Here is a 21,862-nt window from a genome sequence, read left to right as displayed (position 1 = left end):
CTCTGTTATACTCCAATAAATCAAAAAAGCAAACTCTGCAGATAAACATTCAGACACAGGAATGCTTATAGGGAACAAGATACATATTTGTTTGTTTTTTTATAAAATTAACTGATTAAAAAATCAGAGGGGAACATTTCAGTTTAAGAGTATCATGTTTATGTTAGTTACTAAAGAAATACAAAATCATGGAGATTTTAAAACTTTGAATGCTCAAATGAAAGCAATGTACTGTATATACAGTCGACCCTTGATATACGACTGGCCTGACATGCGAACAACTTGCTTTATGACCAAAAGTTTTGTTTTGAATTATGACCAACATCTTGCGTTACGACCCGAATGCGGTCACGTGTATCCGCTTGTGCGATTGTAAACAAACAGCCGAGAGCGTTTGTAAGCATCAGTCGGAGCCCAGATACATCTGTTTGTGGACGTAATTTCAGTCAGTGCAGTTATTTATATAATTTATTTTGATAATTGCTAAGGAAGGAAGCAAAGGTAAAGAAAGGTAATGAAAGCGATCACAATCGAAACGAAGAAGGAAATTGTGTGGAAACATGAGAGTGGCGTTTGTGTGACCAATCTCGCTAATATGTACAGCATATCAAAATCCACCATCTCGACAATTTTACAAAGAAAAGATTTGTATAAGGAGGCTCCTTCCAAACAGTAACCACCTTCCATTTCATTCTCCTCCTCCTTCCTTCCTGCAAGCCAAAGATGTCAACTTAAATGGTGAGTACAGTATGAAATTGTTGTTTCTGGTAGGCTAGGCACTTTTTATAACTTTTTGGTTAGTACATTAGAAAAAGTATTGGTGTTTTTGATAAATTATGCACATTATACTTAACTTTTTTTAATAGAAAAGGGTTGTAAGTGTTGCTGTGGGCGGTTCGGAACACATTAAGGGCATTTCCATTATTTCTTATGGGAAAAACAGTCTTGACTTACAAACAACTTGAGTTACAACCAGCCCTCACGAACGAATTGAGTTCATAAGTCAAGGGTCCACTGTATGTGATATAGCAAAAATGGACAACATTACCCCAGAAAAACCAAGTTTTGTGATGTTGCTCATAATGCACATTTATGTCATGATCTAGTGCTTTTTATAGGCACACAGTTGGTAAGAGAATGTGATGGCATGCCTTAAACATTTGCATTCTTTCTTGGAGATTTGAGGTTTGCTACATGACATATTAATAAGTTGTTTTTTTTTTATCAGAGACAAAAAAAAAACAAACAAAAAAAAAGTGTTCTTTTTGTGCAAAGCCAAAAAATTCACAATCCAAATAAAACTAAGGTCAACGAAACTGGCAAAGATAAGCAATAAACATTCCCAAAAAACACAGGATACAAGAAAAGATGATAAAATAAACAAATGTAGAAAAACTGACATGATCATTCTTTTATCAAAGTATATGGGTTCATTTAGATTTTCTACAGCAAAGAAAATGCTTAGTATGAAACATGAAATTTGTAAGCATCTATCTATATAAATATTTAAAATGACAAAACACCTGGCATCTTTGCCCGTGCATTCGGTCATCTAGCATCCACAACAGGGCTGTAATATCTGATGAACAAAGGCAACAAGAAGGACAAAGAAAGTGGGACGCAAGAGCTAGCATATCTTGTGGTTCCTAAATGCACAATGTGATTGATAGCGACAGACTTACCATTGTACCAGTTTTACTAAATGGGCTTTTCATTGTTCTAGTTTTAAAAATACAAAAAAAAATGCAAAAGGCAGGCTTGTCTGTCACGCAAAAACTTGTGCATACCTAGATTTTGAGCGTTGATCTTGGTCTCACTTGACAGCTTTTGCTGTGAAACACAAAACAACACATGAACTGGACCTGTGGACCACCTCTGCCACAAAACTGGGCCTTGGGTCCTTCTCACAGAAGCAGTGACGCAGCCATGCACCTCTCAGTAAGCAATGACAAGGATATGTGCCATGACTGACAGGATGTGCACTGCTGACATGGTAAGTCATACATGAAGAAAGAGTTGAAGGTGCAGGCGTTCTACACCACATTAATTCGCTTTTAAAGTCCATTATGCACGCAACAGGTCTGTCAGGAAAAGTGCCACAGCAAAGGACATTGCAACAACTGACCTGAGTGCTATGTTTCTTAAGAGGTGCATGTGCCACTTTTCTTCAAGGAACGGAGGTCTAAGTGTTACTAGTTTCCATCCATCCATTTTCCAACCCGCTGAATCCGAACACAGGATCACGGGGGGTCTGCTGGAGCCAATCCCAGCCAACACAGGGCACAAGGCAGGAACCAATCCCGGGCAGGGTGCCAACCCACCGCAGGACACACACAAACACACCCACACACCAAGCACACACTAGGGCCAATTTAGAATCGCCAATCCACCTAACCTACATGTCTTTGGACGGTGGGAGGAAACCGGAGCGCCCGGAGGAAACCCATGCAGACATGGGGAGAACATGCAAACTCCACGCAGGAAGGACCCGGGAAGCAAACTCAGATCTCCTTACTGCAAGGCAGCAGCGCTACCACTGCGCCACCCTGTTACTAGTTTTTATATTTAAAATCAAGTTGACAAGTGTTCTGCAAACTATGACTTTGTCTCTACTATTCAAGCTGAAAGACAGAAGTACTTGAACCTCATTGATGTTTAATTCACAATTCATAGGATGTAAACAAAGAAAGTAAAGGAGAAACTGCAGATGAAAAAACTATCACATTTACCTTCAGTGTTTACAAGTTCATATAGATGCAATATTTGCTCAAGTTATAACTGGGCAAAGTTTATCTTCACATGAACTGTAATGAAGCCCTTAAAAACTAAATATGAGAAAGCTAATCCAAAAAAAGAGTTTTATTTCAGAACAATTTCCCAAGGCAAAATAATGCTAATCAATGTTATTGTAAAAACATAATTCAACTTTAAAAATATTTAACTCATTCTTTAAAATGCTTCAAGATGCACATTAGTATCATACATGTCAGCAGGAAGTTTAACCTCCAAATCAAATAGCACCAGCAACCAGTAAAACAAATATTAAATTAACTGCAATAAAAAATTATAAATGTAATAAATTATTATTATTATTATTTAGCGCTTTTCTCAGTACTCAAAGCACTATCCACACAGGGAGGAACCGGGAAGCGAACCCACAATCTTCCACAGTCTCCTTACTGCAAAGCAGCAATAAAAAAAGCAACAGTTTGCATTGTTTAAAAATACTCAATAAAATAAAAACATTTTCATGAGATTTCTTTTGGAGTTTCAGGTTTATTTTTGAAGTATGTATTAAATATGAGGCAAATGTCATGCACTTTTATTAAAACTGAATAACATTAACTACTGGACAAAATATTGATTATAAAGCATGTTTATTCAGTATGTATGGTACAAGACACAATGTGGCATCTCTATGCCTGGTTGCTGGAGCTCTGTCCTAAGGGCAGCTGCTTCAACCGTGTGCTTCTGTTTCATGCTATTTACAGGTGCTGGTCATAAAATTAGAATATCATGACAAAGTTGATTTATTTCAGTAATTCCATTCAAAAAGTGAAACTTGTATATTAGACTCATTCATTACACACAGACTGATGTATTTCTTTTAATGTTGATGATTATAACTGACAACTAATGAAAGTCCCAAATTCAGTATCTCGGAAAATTAGAATATCAATTAAGACCAATGCAAAAAAAGGATTTTTAGAAATGTTGGCCAACTGAAAGGTATGAACATGAAAAGTAGGAGCATGTACAGCACTCAATATTTAGTTGGGGCTCCTTTGGCCTGGATTACTGCAGCAATGCGGTGTGGCATGGAGTCGATCAGTCTGTGGCACCGCTCAGGTGTTACGCGAGCCCATGTTGCTCTGATAGTGGCCTTCAGCTCTTCTGAATTGTTGGGTCTGGCATATTGCATCTTCCTCTTCACAATACCCCATTGATTTTCTATGGGGTTAAGGTCAGGAAAGTTTGCTGGCCAATCAAGAACAGTGATACCATGGTCCTTAAGCCAGGTACTGGTAGCTTTGGCACTGTGTGCAGGTGCCAGGTCCTGTTGGAAAATGAAATCTGCATCTCCATAAAGTTCGTCAGCAGCAGGAAGCATGAAGTGCTCTAAAACTTCCTGGTAGACGGCTGCGTTGACCTTGGACCTCAGAAAACACAATGGACCAACACCAGCAGATGACATGGCACCCCAAACCACCACTGACTGTGGAAACTTTACACTGGACCTCACGCAACATGGATTCTGTGCCTCTCCTCTCTTCCTCCAGACTCTGGGACCTTGATTTCCAAAGGAAATGCAAAATTTACTTTCATCAGAGAACATAACTTTGGACCACTCAGCAGCAGTCCAGTCTTTTGTCTTTAGCCCAGGCGAGACGCTTCTGACGCTGTCTCTTGTTCAAGAGTGGCTTGACACAAGGAATGCGACAGCTGAAACCCATGTCTTGCATACGTCTGTGCGTGGTGGTTCTTGAAACACCGACTCCAGCTGCAGTCCACTCTTTGTGAATCTCCCCCACATTTTTGAATGGGTTTTGTTTCACAATCCTCTCCAGGGTGCGGTTATCCCTATTGCTTGTACACTTTTTTCTACCACATCTTGTTCTTCCCTTCGCCTCTCCATTAATGTGCTTGGACACAGAGCTCTGTGAACAGCCAGCCTCTTTAGCAATGACCTTTTGTGTCTTGCCCTCCTTGTGCAAGGTGTCAATGGTCGTCTTTTGGACAACTGTCAAGTCAGCAGTCTTCCCCATGATTGTGTAGCCTACAGAACTAGACTGAGAGACCATTTAAAGGCTTTTGCAGGTGTTTTGAGTTAATTAGCTGATTAGAGTGTGGCACCAGGTGTCTTCAATATTGAACTTTTTCACAATATTCTAATTTTCCGAGATACTGAATTTGGGACTTTCATTAGTTGTCAGTTATAATAATCAACATTAAAAGAAATAAACATTTGAAATACATCAGTCTGTGTGTAATGAAAGAATCTAATATACAAGTTTCACTTTTTGAATGGAATTACTGAAATAAATCAACTTTGTCATGATATTCTAATTTTATGACCAGCACCTGTATAAGAAACCTTCTAAAACATGATGTGTTCAGCGTCGCACATTGTGGATTTTGACCTAATAGACATTTTCCCCCACCTCTTTTTTGTATAGGTCATAATTCTTCATAATATTGGAGATGCCACACATATTGGCAAAGTGATCAAAAAATTGATAATAGGGTGGCTAGCAGAACAAACTGTCCACATTCATGCCCTCTGGGGAGCCCCTTTCCTATTAAAGAAATGCGTTTAAACACTCTTCTCTTCAGTGGGTACCTATACCTAATATGCTTATTAACACAATTTCGATTTGGAGGTTTTGCAATGGAATAAGGCAACAATTTTACTTCTGTAATGTATTGTACTTCATTTGCCTGATGGCTTTTATGCATGAAGGGAAAGTATGATGTGGAAGAAAAATTAGATTTAGGTGTCACACAGTCATATAGAGGTAATATAAGTATTGTTCATAAGGTGTTTTGGCATGCTTTCCACATCAAAATGTAGCACATACATTAGAAATAGTATAAAAGGGTTAATAAACATCAGAAACTTGTTCAAGCACATCAGGAAACCACATAATGGTCAAGTGAACAACAAAGAATAAGAAGGTTCTGGGTTATTGTTGAAGAAGTTGGCTAACTATCATGTACCCAGTAAGACTTTACAGACAACTGGGGTGTAATAAAAAATGGGGTATGTAAGTTGGTTAATGCCCTCTGCTAAAACACCTCATGTATTTCAGCCAATCAGAGTGAATGCAAGCTACTGAACCAATCAAGTAAGCTTTAATTAAATGCTATGTAAATTCAGTTATCTATAAATACAAGGGGGCTCCGCCCACCTGCTCGCTTCGCTCGCCTACCCCCGGCGATGGGTATCCTGAAATACATTAGTCGACCCAAGCAGCACATTATTCCTAACTTCACTCCGCAGTAGTGCCACTCACAATATGGCGGTGACGCCTGTGCCTTCACTCCGCAGTAGTGCCACTCACAATATGGCGCTGACGCCTGCGCCTCCCGTACCTTATGGACCCGTGGGGCCTCCGTAGCCTCTTCTGTTTGAATCTGGGCTGCAGCGCAGAGTCCTCTTTTTTGTGTGGCTGTCGGTAGTCGTTAGCCATGGGCGCGTTGTTGCTTCATTTCTCATTCACATCAGTTGAGCTCTTTCGTTTTTGGGCCGTGACTCCTTCGTGCGCGGTGGATACAACTTCGCGTGCAGTTTATGAGATGCGCACTGTACGCGCCTGCGCAGTACGTCTCATGGTCCCATCGCCGTGTACCTGCGTCCATGCCATCCGGTTTACCATTCTCGGTTAGTAATATGGATAGTTCTATGTCTTTACTTTATGACCATTCCATCACTGACTGCTGGGAGAAATAAAAGACACAATCTCAAGTCATCTCCATCACACTACCAACCCCTATGTTTTATAGGGGTTATGGTGTTCTTACTCTTGACCACTCCATTAGTTATATTCTAGAAATGGTGGGACCTGTATTGTCCAAAAAGCTCTACATTTGACTAATCTGAACATAGGACATTATTGCAAAAGGCTTGGGGATCATCCAGGTGTTATCTGCAAAAGCACAATGAGCACTGATATTTCTCTTGGATAGCAGAGGTTCCTGTCTTCCTAATCTCCCATGACTCCTATTTTTACTTCATCACTTCCTCACCACCTACCATGAACACTAACCTAAATTGGCGCTAGGGTCACTGCAGTTCTTCGGATGTTTTTCTGAGTTCCACTTTGACTTCTTGCTGTGCCCTTGGAGTACTTTTGGCAGGCCAAGCTCTCCTGGGAAGATTCATCATCGTTACAACTGTTCTCCATTTGAAGGAAACAGCTGTCATTGTGGTGCAGTGGATGCCCACAACCTTAGAAATAGCCTGAAAACTCTTTCCTGAGTGGGAAATTTCAACAAATCTTTACTTCACCTGTTCTGGAATTTTCTTTTGATTAATATGGGGAGGTTTACATTCAACACAGCTGGCTATTTTCAGTAAGTTAAGCCCAATTATCAATTAACTTTGGTCGACGTTTGAGTGCGCAATTTAAGTGGTCAATTACCCTTTCACACTGGAACACAGGTGTTAAGTAACTTTATTACTTAACTATATAAATAGCAATTTTGAAATGGTATTGTATGTTTACTCGTGTTCCATTTATCTAATATTACATTTTGTCTACAGAGCTGAAGCAATTAATTGTAACAAATATACAAAAATAGAGGATATCTAAAAAGCAGCAAATATTTTTTTACACAACAGCTTACAGAAGACCTGCGTCCAGAAATAGCTATCACTGAGTGTCCAGAAATACCCATCATTGAATCACTGACATTCTCTGTTCTATCAGCCAAAATACCCCAGTCTGTACAATTAAAACAGTCTGGACATGCCCGTGTTGCTTTGGCCGACCAGGTTCTTACAGTGCATCCAACCGGATCTTAGTCTTGTCTTCAGAGAGTTTCGAACTTCCCCTTTTTCAGGTTCTACCTTCTTCAGCTTCTAATCACAGATTGGTATAAACTGGTTTATTTTATGATCCAAACTCTGAAAATGTTACAATCCCTTTGAAAGACAAGTGCCATAGACATTACTTTTGCAGTAAGTGAAACAGGCATTTATGGACAGAGCATGTGATGTACTGCTAAGAATGCACATAAATGGTTACCAAGGCTGCAGAGATTGTAGTCACCTATAATTAACTTTGATGTATTGGATACTCTAGCCAGATAATGTTCAAATAATAATAGAGGAAGTCCGAGGATCAGAAAAAACAATGCAAACAGTAAAAAAAATCGTATTTAGCGTGCATCAAATGACAAATAACATGGTCTTAGATTAAGATTAAGAGCTAACAGATGAAAGTTCTCTGTGCTAACCAGATATGTTTACCTGAGGTTTCCTTTTTTGGTTTTAAAAATCAGGCGTAATATGTTCCCTTCTAGCATCTGATCAAATGAAAAATTTGATTACAGTCACAAAAATGTATTGCTATTCTTTGAGTGGTGTGCATCAAATGCTTACTCAAGTGAAAATAAACTACAAATCTATAACAGAAAAAAATAATTTGGGAGAAAAACACAGAACATTTGTTGTCACTGCCAGCAGGTTTCCTAGCAGCAAAGCATACACACAAAGCCAATTTCTGATATTATCAGCACCAGGTATAAAAGTATTCCTCTTCTGAACAGGTGCTTTGGCATTTGCAAATTAGTACTGTGGCAGTGCAAAAGACAAGCTTCCGAGAGCTGTTTGCACTTAAAAACAGAACATACTGACATTTATAAATGTAGGACGTAAACAATAAAATTGCAACAGTTTCTGGCATTACTTTAACTTTGGTATGCTAAAACCAAGTAAACCTGTTAGCTAGGCGTGCTAAAATAAAAAAGTGATGTCAAATACTATTACAATTTGCACTAAACAATGTGGTAGTGGCTACACAATGTCTTGCTAGATCTGACTGGCTTGTCATGATGTGAAACACTAGAGATAGCTAGTACTTGAATGCTATGAATGAGCAACCAACTGACCTGTTAGACCAGACAAGCTTGTCTGAATTTATTTTTGTGTTACGTTTTTAGCAGAGGAATGCAGCTTTACCCTCCTCAAGGCATTAGCACAATAATCAGCTGATTAGCAAATAACTTAAGATTCATTAACATACCTAATCTTTGCTGAACTCTATTTCAATCTATTACTTTACGCTTGAAAAATAAAAATAATTACAGTCTTTTCAAACATTCTACTTAAACAAATCCACAAAACTCACTTTGGTGTACAGAGATTAGATACAACTGAAATCATTATCTCTCCAAGACCAAGGAAGGTTAATTAATATCACAAGTAAAATGTGGAGGTGACATTATTATACAAGACTCTACCCTTTCAAAAATTGCATTTGGAATTTTACACAAAAAACCCAAGCTGGTAAGGCTAAAAAATGTCAATGTCTAAACAAATGACAATTTCCATTTGGGGATTAATACACTTTATTTTGGTATTTGATGCAGTGTATCATTCTGATTTTAAAAGGTAACAGAAAACTAATAATTTGTGTAAGTATTTGAGCCCTTAAGTATGAAAACCTTACTTTAGGCTTGATTTGTGTAAAACATTTATATCTTGTTCATTATGTAAAGTTTGGAACAAAGATGGTCAACGATGAAGATGAAATGGAAAAGATTCAATACTTGGTGGCAAGGCTTTGAAAATAGACATTTACACATTTAACAGAGAAAAAAAAAAAAGATTGACTGTTTTCTTGCCATAATCCAATATTCAAGAACTCCTATTGATCTATTTGACCTATTTAAGTTAAGGTCTTTATAATGACATTCTCAGATCTGCTTAATGTGTTACCTATCCCAGCAACACTGGTTATAAAGCCAGGGAACAGCTCCGAATTTGGCAACACTTCATTGCAGGGCCCAATCACACACACAGTCACATACACAGAGGGACAATTTTTAAGTTCCTAGTCATACTGTCTGTGTAAGTCTTTCTTCAAAAATGTGTTTCAAAAGGTGACAGATTAACTTAAGAAAGTTTAAAAATTGTGATTATAAACAGAAGTTGATTATTAAATAATTAACTGAACACAGTAGCTACAATGGAATTTATCATAGTTACACAAGATAATTCTGAAGGAATACTGTAATTTGGCACCTTCTCTTACCTCTTCTACTTTTCAAACTGCCACTTTCATACTTGTCTTGGCCTTATCATTCCTCCTCTCCCAAGAATCCGTTTCTTCCACTTTGCCAAAACCCTATTATATATTCTGTATACTAGGAACCTGAGAAGCCAAAATAACATACCCCTAATTTTAGCTTTATATTCAAAGTGAATGTAGCTAAATGTTGTTTATAGGCTCTTTCCAAACCATTTCTAGAAAAAGTCTGCAGTCAGACATTACAACATGTGGAGAACTAAACACTCTGCAGTGTACATATCTATATCTGGCCATTCTTTGCATCAAGAAAACCAGCTGTGAACTCCATTTAATAAAAACAATGAGCTAAAGATGGTAGATGCATAAAATGGTAACAAAGTGGCAATGTCAATGTAATCTGACAAAGCAGCGAAGTACAAATATACCCTTTGCCCCTCACTTGCTAAATGTGATTCTGCTTTCTCCATGCACATGGAATAAGTAACAGGAAGCATATGCAGACTCTTCAAACAGTTTTTAATTCAACACATGCCCTTCAAATTATACATATTGTATTGCAAACACAATTACCTTTCTAACATGCAATTTTCCAGCAGACTGGATGACTAGCTTAAGTTGTAATCAGCAGCTGTTAACAGCTTTGGTTGATCAAGCTATTCATTATTCGGGATCCAAAGTTATCCGAGAAAACTGACAAGGAAGTAGTTGCACTCACACAAACTGCAACTCTTTCACCAAATATTACATAATACATCACAATACAGGATATCTACTGCACACCTCAATGGAAGAGGCGGAACTACCAGGAAAAGAAATCTGCCTACTTACAAATTAAGGTTCAACAAACACATACAAACATTAAGCATGAGCTGCTTGGATGTGCAAGAATGTAATATTTAATAACAGAACAACCCAATGTCCCGTCATTTTTTTTTTTTTAAACCCATTTAATCCAGACCAAGGTGGAGTTGTTGGGGGTGGGCTGGAGCCTATCCCAGCTAGCACAGAGCACAAGAGAGGAACAAACCCTAGACATGGTGCCAGTGCAGTCCATCATAGAGCAAACCCACACAATCACCCCAAACATACACTTGGGCCAGTTTAGCGACTCCACTTCACCTAACTTAAATGTCTTCAGACAGTGGGTGAAAACCCTGGGATGCAAACCATGGTCTCCTTACTAGCCACCGTGCAGCCTAATAAGCCAAAGCAAAATTTTCAATTTCCTTTGTTACAATAAAATCAGCCTTGTGATCTTCCACAAGTTAAAGGACATACCTTAACACATAATCATAGCGTGCCTGCCTTTTTAAAATTTCATCTACAGAAGCACTTAAAAAAAATAAGCATTTACCACACAGTAGCACTGTGTGTATTATTTGTACATAACAAGTACAATTTGATTTGAAATACTTTCTAGTACTATAATACTGTGTTACAATTGTATTTCAGGAATCAGTTTTATTTTTTCACTACCAAATAACAAAATATGATTTTCTAACTTACTTTTTGTTTATGCAGGGGATGGGCATTAAAACATTTCAAACACACAGAAACACAGCAAATATAACCACTGTAAAATATATATACTTATTCTTATCCTGGATAAAGGGACAGACTAACAGAACTTGTGCCTCTTTAAGATCCAGTTTCGCAGAAACTGTGAAGAACACCAATGAGCAAAATTGGATGGCTCTAAAACTAAACCCCTTCAAAAATAAATAAAATATCCTTGGTTTAAATGGTTGTACAACTAAACGTGGATATACGATCTACTATATAAAGCCAAAATGTGGAAAAGAACTACACTGTATTTTTATCAGGTATTAGGAAATAATTTTGACTTGCAGAACAGTTCTGTTCACTTCCCATTTGTTAATGGTACGCTACAATAATTCAGAATAGAAGAGCCCAGAAAAACGCAGAATTCAGTACACACAGTGTAAAGTCAAGTTTAATTATCTCAACGTAGTATTAGTAAAAGTGGCAGCTGGATTTTCAGTAAACGTTAAGATGCTGAAAACTGACAGATTACTAACGAGTATATTTTTGCTTCAACACACCCAGAACGTGGGAGATTAGAACTCACCTCTAGTTTGTGGTTGAGCTGGAAGACGGTCTGCGCTTTATGACAAAGCTGAGCGAAGCAGGAACTTAAGCTGGTCATTTTCTGGCGGCCCTCATAGGTAATATCTGCTTGATCAGGGTCGATCTCACCCAAAAGGAGGTCCACGTCTACGAAGGCCTTATCGAATTCTTTCTCCAGTACTTCCAGCCAGCGAAACATTGACATTCCGGAGCCGGGCCCTGTAAGTGCTGAGCCCTGGTGGGTTGAGCCGGTGGAACCGCCGCCGCTGCCGGCAACCGTGGCAGACATCTCTGCCCCCGGGTTTACTCAATTCCTAGGTGACTGTGCTTTACTGGACGCCAACACACCACGGGACTGGATACCCGTGACTGTAACTGTAATGAATAACTAGCAAAAATAAACAACTACGTGATATCCGCTAATATAAAGTACGTATCAAAATAAAAGCAGCTAATGCTAAATAATAAGTTGTCTTAGTTTAAAACCACACAGACGTCAGCGCCCGACCTGTTACAGCTAAACACCCACAATCTATCCAGTTTCTTCAAGCGTTCTTGCGCGGCTCTGGAGACCAACAGGAAATCTTACATCACAAGCTCAATATCGATTAGCGCTGCCTGCCACACAGCTGAACAAGTACTGGAAGGAAAAGCAAAACAACGTCGAGATCAGCGAGTAGCGCTCACGCTTCTGTCCTTTTATTTGTTTTATTTTCGCAGGCTGGGTTTACAGATCAATCCGACAAAAGCACAGATCCGAGAATAAAAAGTAATAGAAGACATAATGATCTTGTATTAATATTTATGTGACTAACGCCGTTTTTCTTTTAACTCGTAAACCTTGATGTGCCCCAAGACAGAATGCGAATGATCTTGTTTGTCCTAAATGGCTTTCTGTACAGTACTTTGAGACTTTACGTTTACGCGAAATGGTTCAGCTGTTAAAGACAAGCATGCGCACAACGAGTTCCTGGGCTTAATCAGTTTCAATACACATATATGAGAAGATAGTGCTGTAAAACAGATTCGTTTTTCAAGGTTCGAAGTAGCGTATAAAGCAGTTTAAAGTTTTATATTATCTATAAATAGTTTACACATGTCTCTTTAAAATAGCATGTACAAGATTTTTTTCCGGTTTATTTTTTGCTTTCTTAAAATGTATAATTAATTATTAAATAATGCACAATTATGCAAAACAGTAACAGAATAAAACATCGGTTTTTGCCTTTAATTCTAAAATGTTGCATTTGCGTAAAAGTAAATAAACAATTAAAATTCCAGTTTTATGCTTTTTGAATAAATGCAAGTGAACTTAACTGCAATTTAATTTATAATGATATTCAAAGTCATATTTGTGGAACATCAAGTTAAATATTTATTTTGCTAATCAGCTGTTTAGACAAAATCAGTCATACTATACTGTATATCATGGTTAATGTCATTCAATACATTAAAAGAGAAGCCTAATATTTTCTCAGCAGCCATTAACATTCTTTATCACCTAGCAAAAGTTCCTTTTCAATTTAATTTTGAACATACTAAAAGTTACTTTAGACCCATGCCCAGTGAAGTCAAAATACCTGTACTAGTTTTTCTGTGTACTCAAGCAAAGTTCACAATAATTTTCAAAATGATATCATTTATCAGATACACTGGTCAGCCACAACATTAAAACAACTGACAGGCGAAGTGAATAACATTGACTCTAAATAAAATAGCATCTCTCAAGGGGTAGGATATATTACAGTAGATAGCAACTGAACAGTCAGTTCTTGAAGCTGATGTGTTGGAAACAGGAAAGTTTGGCAAGTGTGACTGGGTCAGAGCATCTCCAAAACAGCAATTTTTATGGGATGTAACCTGTATGCAGTGATTAGTGCCTACCAAAAGTTGTCCAAGGACAGACAACCGATGAACCAGCCACAGGATCATGGGCACCCAAGGGTCATTGATGTGTATGGGGAGACAAGGCTGAACCAATCCCAGAGAGAAGCTACTGTAGCACAAATTGCTGAAAAATGCTGGCCATGAGAGAAACGTGTCAGAATACCCAGTGCATCGCAGCTTGCTGCATATGGGCTGTGTAGCCGCAGATCAATCAGAATGCCCATGCTGACCCCTTGGCTCCAGACAGTCATGTAGATGTTACTTTGACATGTACCACTTACCTAACGATTGTTGCAAATCACGTACACCCCTTTATAATAATGGTATTCCATGATGGCAGTGACTTCTTTCAACAGGATAAAGTACCCTGCCACACTGCAAAAATTGTTCAAGAATGGTATGAGGAAAATGACAAAGAGTTCAAGGTGTTCATTTGTCCCTGAAATTCTCCACATCTCAATCTAATTAAACATCTGTAGGATGTGTTGGGAAAACTATTTCAATCCATGGAGGCTCCCACCTTGCAACTTACAGGACTTAAAGGATCTGTTGCTAACATCTTGGTGACAGATACCGCGGAACACCTTCAGAGGTCTTGTGAAGTCTGTGCCTTGACTGATAAATGCTGTTTTGGGAACCTGCACAATATCAGGTAGGTAGTGTTAATGTTATAGCTGGTCAGTCAATGCTGCTATGCTGTAAATGGTAATGCTATCTATCCTAATTTTCCCATAAGTGTTTTAAGGTGATCATATTAAAACTGATATTTCTGTGATAAACAAATGCAATATGAATTTGAGATTAAAAGCATGAATATAGCATGTTGCAAAAGTGCTGAGTGTCACCTTTTATTTCCACAAGCATTTGATTTATTTAGGTATGTGTGGGTCTGTCTGTTTAGTGGTTTGGATTAGGTGAACAAAATAGGCACATTGTTATAAAAAAAGTCATAGCATATTCTTAATTTGAGGAAGAATAAGTCTTTTAGGGTGTGAGACAAGCTCCTGGGAATGTTCTACCAGTTTATGTTTGATAGTATACTATCTTATGTTATGATCTGTTGAACAAGTAACACAAGATGTGGTTGTTCTAAGTGTGCCAGAATAAACTGATCACATTGGCAGCTAAATTGTAAGATTAATCATGGACTCATAGCAGTAGGAGAAAAGATTAAAAATTAGAGTCTATCTATCTATCTATCTATCTATCTATCTATCTATCTATCTATCTATCTATCTATCATAATCATTTTAGAATAATACGTTCAGTTTTTCATCTCAGGTGAGTACACATTCTATGATCAAGCATTGTCAAGTAAAATCTAGTAGTATAAAACGTTCTACTTGGTTGCAGATCCTTTGCATTCATTGACTGCATCAAATATGTCTATGTTTCTTTTTACAGATACTATGCCAAACAGCTGCTGTAACTGTTTTTAGCCCATGTTTGTTAAAGGCCGTATTGCTTTTCCAGTAAAAGAAAAGCATACTTTGATTTAAATCAGGAGATTGACTGGTCATTCCAAAATTTTACATGTATTCAAATAATTAATTGGTTGATTTAGCAGTTTGTTTTGGATCACAGCTGCATGATAAAGCACCAGCTAAGGAGACCTTTCTGCAAGATAAGATACTGTATTTCCACATATTTCTGAAGTGATTTTGCTGTGGCCTGGTACTCTCAAGCTATAATGCTACCTTCACCTGTATTATAGGTGAAGCCATATGCTTTAGATCCTGTGCTTTATTAAGAAATCATATTTGGGGAGCCTACTTTCAGTGTAACAATACAGAAGAAGGACAATGATGCAACGCTTTAACTTTTACTTTTTGTTTATGGTAGAAATGTTATTCAAGTCCAGTTTATGATGTGGTAGTTATAATTTTAGGTTTTGATGCCAATACATCATCATGATTTGCAACAATTTTAAATTAGTGTTGAATAAATCAACTTTGAATCATCTTTATAGCATTATGAAATACTGCCACTGGTGATGTCTCATGTAATAATATGGAGACCTGCAGCATGTTTATGAACCCCATCCCCCAACCCTCTCACCATTGTAGATGCTTTCAGTGGTCCATAGATTCAATTTTTCAATAAGCCATCCAGTTTAATAATATTGGATTAACCATCTTTTTGTTAATCCACACTAAACCAGGAAATACAGATTAGTAATGTTCATAGTACCAACTCAGCAAGGAGTTTCTGCAATTATGGAATTCAATCATATACAAAAAGAACAAATTCTTCACTCATGAGAGTAGAGAAATTGATAGTTATCAAAGAGATAGTGTAGATGATGGATGGGGCAGTAGCATTTCAGCCAACAATGACAAAAGAGTCAACATTTCTAAAACAGAAATATTTGCTTTCTTGCCTTAAGCCATTATATACAGGTAAATATTCCTGAGCAGTGCCAGGTACTTCTGCTAGCCATTCAATATTCCTCTGACATTATAACGCATTGGCACAGCTCCAGACCAAGTGTATCATGTATAAAACTTGCTTATGCTCAGACATGTGTGTAAGCCATATCCTAGCAAAGTTGGGATTTATAAAACACGGACTTGGCATAGAAATAGGCTTAAAGTTAAAGAAAGTTTCAGTCCTCCATAAATACTACTATGCAGACTTTATTGATGTTACCATTTTACTGAGTCCAGGCAGCAGGGCAATGAAATGAACAAAAAATCTTGTTTCATTACATATTTTAATAATTTATCGCTTACATTCTGATGTCCTTCTGTCCATCCATTCTCTAAACCTGTAAGGTAACAGAGATTGCATGATTTCTCCATTCTCTGTAATGTAGGGTCCAGTTCAGAGCACAACTCCAAATGCACAGCTCTAGGATGTATAATTCAGTCATTATCACAAGAATGGACATAAATACCTTAAACAATATTTACATGACAGAAAAAAATACATTTTTAAGTTTGTCTGTGTATTTTAATCGTGGCAATGCAAGCTCTTTCTAATTTTAAGTAGTCAGAAGCTGTATGCATAGCATGACATTCAGGTGTGACTTAGTTAACTGATTTGAAAGTTGGAGAGTTTTATTTATTCTCTTCATAAAAGAGACGGAAATCACATTTCTGTTTTTTAAATATTTTGCAACTTTGATATGTGTGACATGTGATACAAAGTTGTTCAGATTGTCACATTGTTGTTTGTATACTCAGGCATACACCTCAGCCACATGCACTACAGTTTCAATTGCTTGTACTGACTACCAGTTCCTGGTTTCCAGATGGAGCATCTTTCGGGCCTGTAAAAGAGGAAAATATTGTATGCAAAATGTACAAGTTGAAATGTCAAGCTAAATAAAATTGAAGTGAACTAACCTTCAACTGAAACTTTGCAGAGTTTTTCTTTGTATATTTTAAGAATTGGCTACAGGCAAGTGAGAGTTGCATTTGGCCAGGACAGATCGTAGCAGGGGCACTAAGCTCTGGTCCTGGAGGTCCACAGTGCCTGCCTGTTTTCAGTCCAACCAGGTTCATAATTAGAAGCCATGCCTAGCAGATAATGAAACTTGGTATTTCATTATATTGCTTATTAGTGCTTTCATTCTTCCAAGACAAATCCTTATTACATTGTAGATTTTTCATTTTCAAGGAACACTATCCAAATAGTTTGTGGTCCAGAACAGATTTGTACTATTGGTCTTTCCCTTATCTCCCATTTATTTCAAAATCAAATCAAATCAAATCAAAATTTATTTATAAAGCACAATTTTAAAATACCATGAGTGTAAACCAATGAGCTGTACAATAACATTGTATTAACACTGATACTTCATGATGCATATACCCAGGTGTAAATTGAATTCCGTTAGCTGGAGATCTGGTGGTTGCTTTGTCATTTGTACCTCATTATTAGCTGATTGTTAGTTAAGAAAACAGGCAACAATTAAAACCATAATGCAGCTTTAGAACTAAAATATGCAATTAAAGGGTTCTGGATTGTAACAAACAAGTTTAATAGTATATAAATGAGTTTTAATTAAAAACTTGTTTAAGGCAAAAACCTGCATCTATTGTGGCCCTGGATTATAGCATTCTCTGAATCCACTTATCCAAAGCTGAGGGAAGCAGGAGCCTATCCTAACAAAGAATGGGTGCCGGCAACTGCTGTACTGAGTGCCAGGCCATCGCAGCATGAACACACACATATACACATCACAGGACAATTTAGCAACACCAGTTCACTTAACCTGCATGTCTTTGTATTGTGTCAGTAAACTGGAGCAAACCCACACAGACCCATGTGCAAACCACATAGGAACTACCCAGTACTTCAACCCCACACTTCTTAGTAAGAGGCAGTAATGTTACCACTGCATCATTCATTGATTAATATATTTACATTAACTGTGGCCTTAAAAATGAGGAAAAAATATTCTTTATCTGTGACTGTTTGGGGTATGTTTCAGGTAAAAAGCATGTATTTAATATAGTCTACTAACACTTTTAATTTCATTCCATTATCACACTTATTTTTGAATATGACCCATCATTACAAAAATAAGTACTCAAATATTACTGAATGTTACTCTTTGTGTATATTTTTAGATTTGTTGAGTTAATTAGTTCTGCTGAAAATCTTTTATTTTTAATTGTTTATTAGTCCATTTCCTCATAATAACCTATTTAATGTCTTACAACCTTTCACTGAACAGTTGTGCTGCCTGTCTAACTAATGGACACTATAGCAAAATTGAGGAGTTGCACCAGGAAATGGGTGGGATTCTCCAGAAACCAGCGAACCTGATTGAAAAGGAGTTAATTAGAGGTAGGGGAACATCAGGCTACTGTCACATTTAAGTTATAATGGCTGGGATTGTCGGAGTTGCAGGGTGGGCGATAAGAAACTGGTGGATTTGGGGTGTAATGTGTAAAATGTGAAGGAATTATTTCAGTTCTTCATTCATCTGAACAAGTTGTTCTGTTCTTCTTTCATGACTAGTGGTGCATGATTCCTCTAACCTGACTTGAGATTAATATAGGAAGCTTTTTTGTGCTTCCGCCATTGGCTGAAGGCAAATAATATTTAGTATTGTTCCAATGCATAAATGGTCACCCATGTAATCTTTTCCCTTTCTTCTAATTTGCAACTATCCAACTAACGGTTTTTGAGTCATCCATCCTGTTCACATGTCCATACTAAGTCATTGTGTTCTTTGTTAACACCTCCTCCTATCAACACTTCATACCCAGGCTATTTCTCAGATTTTCCAGTCTTTTCTTATCACTTCTTTTACATTTGGTGATTTGTGATAACAAAATCATTGTTCATCATTTCCATTTATTTGCCTAACACTTGGGCCATTTGCAAGCGTTACCATCATATACAGCAATGCAGGCTTAGCACATATTGGGTAGATTTTACCTCTCAGCCTATCTACTAGGTATATGCCACACACAATGCCTCTTAGTCTTCCTCCAACCTGCTTTCTGTTTGCGGTCTCAACCATTACTCTCCCATATTATGACGCATTGCTACTAAAAGAAGTAAAACACTTGTATAGTACCAATTTCCATTTTCCTACTGTTACTTTCATTCTGTCTTTCAAATCATCTCTTTGCATGGCCATTACAACTGTTTTGCACTTGTTCTCGCTCAGGCCTTATTGTTTACACAGTGTGGACGCACCTCTGTACAGTTTCCTGCTGTTTTCCTTCAATCCCAATACCAGTGGTAGGGCATCTTTGAATAACCATTTTTACTTTTAAACTTTTCTTGCTCCACCAATGCATAAACAGCAGTGAGCTCAACACAACAACTCTGCTATTATTCATAATTACTAAGCCCAAAGAAGGATGACACACTGCTTTTAAATTACACAACATTTTTCCTGTTCTTTCAGGTGTTCTTTTATTTCATAAGATTTTATTTCATTTAGTTAGCCGATAAAAGGTGTCATTTTGCTTGGCTTGTCTCTACTTTTATAAGACCATAATTTAATAAACAATGTATGTAGGACCATTTTGTGTGGCTTCTTTAGTTCCACAAACAAAGCATACAGTTTTCAAAATTGTAATTCTTATTGAAGTGCTTGTGTGAATATGGCGTCAATTATACTTGCATTTGGTCTGAAGCCAAATTGTTTTTCTCCAAATTGTTCTGCTAATCTCCTTTTTAATGTTCTATCCATTTTACTAACACTTTCATTTAATCTTTCCACTGCTTTGAGATTTTGTTCTGCTTATACTTTATATCACACTGAAATCTCAGTGCAGCCGACTTGTCCCCTCTCACCACAGGCCTTTATTATATCCATGATCAACTGTTCCATTCCAGGTAATTTGTTTTTTTTCTTCAGCTGCAGTTCCTAGCATATTTCCTCTTTTGATTTATCTCAGCTGTGACATTAGTCTGTTCATCTTGATCTTCACCTTGTACATTTATGTTGTCAATCTACTGCTGTTGAACAGAACTTTAAATACTGTTGCCAATATGCACCATTCATATATGGTAGTACTACCACAACTTTTGCCTCATTATCTCTTTTATTTTACAGCTGAAATAAAATATTCTGTGAACTGACCTCATTTTTGTTTATTCTTGCAAACAATTTCCTAAAAGCTTCTTTCCTTTCCTTTGCAACCCCACCCCTAGGTAGCTTGACTGCTGTCTCCTACTGCTGTTTTATTAGGGGATCTGATTTTTCTCTTTCATAATTTTTCTACAGTTCCCAAATCACTTCTGTAGCTTGTTGTACTGTCAAAACCAACAGAAATACTTTAAATAAAACTCTTTTGATTATTTCATGTGATTTTTATATATCTTTGGACATGAATTTAAAAATTAAAAATAATTTCCCCATCATTTAATATTTGTTTCACAACACATATTTTTTAGCTGTCAATTATAGATTTTTTATTGTTTTTGAAAAGTAATTAATTAAATATCAGTATTTTATTTTAATGAAAATGTATTTGAATTTAGTATTTTCTAATATTAAAGTATAAGGTTAAAGCAAAACCTTTTTCTGACCTTATTATTTGATAATTAGGTCAGAAATTAGGTGGTATTGAAAAGGGTGATGACTCATAGCAGCATTTAGCAGCATCTGAAGCTGTTAGAGTCTTCCTTTGATACGGTATTAAGAGATTCCCAAAATCATAGTGACGATTGTTATTTGTGTTCATGTAAAATTGAAAGATTTAACAAAAAGAATCAAAAAGAAACTGTTTATCCTAATCATCCATTAGCAATAAAACCTATATCACATGGACCTGATATACCAACCCCTATTCCACCTGACAGTCTTGATTCTGTACAAACTTACTCAGAGGTATAAAGTACTTTAGTGGACGATGAAGAATTTGTCCCAGTCTGTTCAAGCAATGAGCCACAGCCATTCCTTAGGATTAACTTAGCGATTTAGTAAGAGATCCAGGCCATCCCAAAGATGCTACAGTGTCTTATGGTCCCGGCTAAAAGATAAAAACTTATTACATCCAGGAGCAACTTTTTCTTGGTACCAAAATAGAGAAGAGTAATTTACAGCATATTTCAAGAAAGATAGATCCTTGGATTACTGTACCGAGGTAAATGGCTTAGTAAAGAAATAGAGATTATTTGTAGAATCATCTAAAAGAAGCCTAAAAGGAGTACTTCTTCATAATGTTAATAAACATGCATTAATACCTGAAAGAAACCTGTGAGAACTTTGAAAATCTTTTCCACAGAATTAACTACAGTGGTGCTTATGTGGGGACCTGACATTTCTGTGTATCTTACTGGGTGAGCAGACAGCGCATACACAATTTCCATGTTTTCTCTGTGAGTGGGACAAAAGAAGCAAGAATTTACATTCTGTTCAGAAGGAATGGACAGTTAGAAAAAAATATACAGCCTGCTGCCAATAATATCATTTGTCCTAGCTTGGTCAATCCAAATAAAGTGCTACTTCCACCATTTCATATTAAACTTGGTTTAGATTAAAAGATTAGATTAGATAAATGTTATTAATCCCAAGGGGAATTTTAGATATCAAACAGATAATAAGTAAATAAAAATAAAAACATAAGTAATTAAATAAATGTATATTGTGCAGAGATTTCAAAATGATATTTCAAAATGAACTTAACGAGTGTTATGGGAAGAAACATTGAATTGCT

The 21,862-nt window shown here is 37.0% G+C and overlaps 1 protein-coding gene across 3 annotated transcripts in view; it reads right to left on the bottom strand.

The window, feature by feature from the left end:
- Positions 1 to 12,701, bottom strand: part of gopc (golgi-associated PDZ and coiled-coil motif containing) — a 58,825-nt gene extending 46,124 nt beyond the window's left edge. Inside the window, exon 1 of one of the 3 annotated variants that reach the window (XM_051924675.1) lies at positions 11,845 to 12,701. In XM_051924675.1, coding sequence (XP_051780635.1) covers positions 11,845 to 12,132 — 288 coding nt within the window. In that variant the 5' untranslated portion in view covers positions 12,133 to 12,701. The remainder of the gene's footprint in view (positions 1 to 11,844) is intronic. The other 2 variants (XM_051924677.1, XM_051924676.1) reach the window with 2 other exon arrangements.
- Between the last annotated feature and the right edge of the window lie 9,161 nt (positions 12,702 to 21,862).

This window comes from Erpetoichthys calabaricus, chromosome 3 (genome assembly GCF_900747795.2).
Source record: "Erpetoichthys calabaricus chromosome 3, fErpCal1.3, whole genome shotgun sequence".
NCBI classification, from domain to species: domain Eukaryota; kingdom Metazoa; phylum Chordata; class Cladistia; order Polypteriformes; family Polypteridae; genus Erpetoichthys; species Erpetoichthys calabaricus.
The sequence above is the reverse complement of the archived record's forward strand: the minus strand, read 5'-3'. Positions and strand labels throughout refer to the sequence as shown.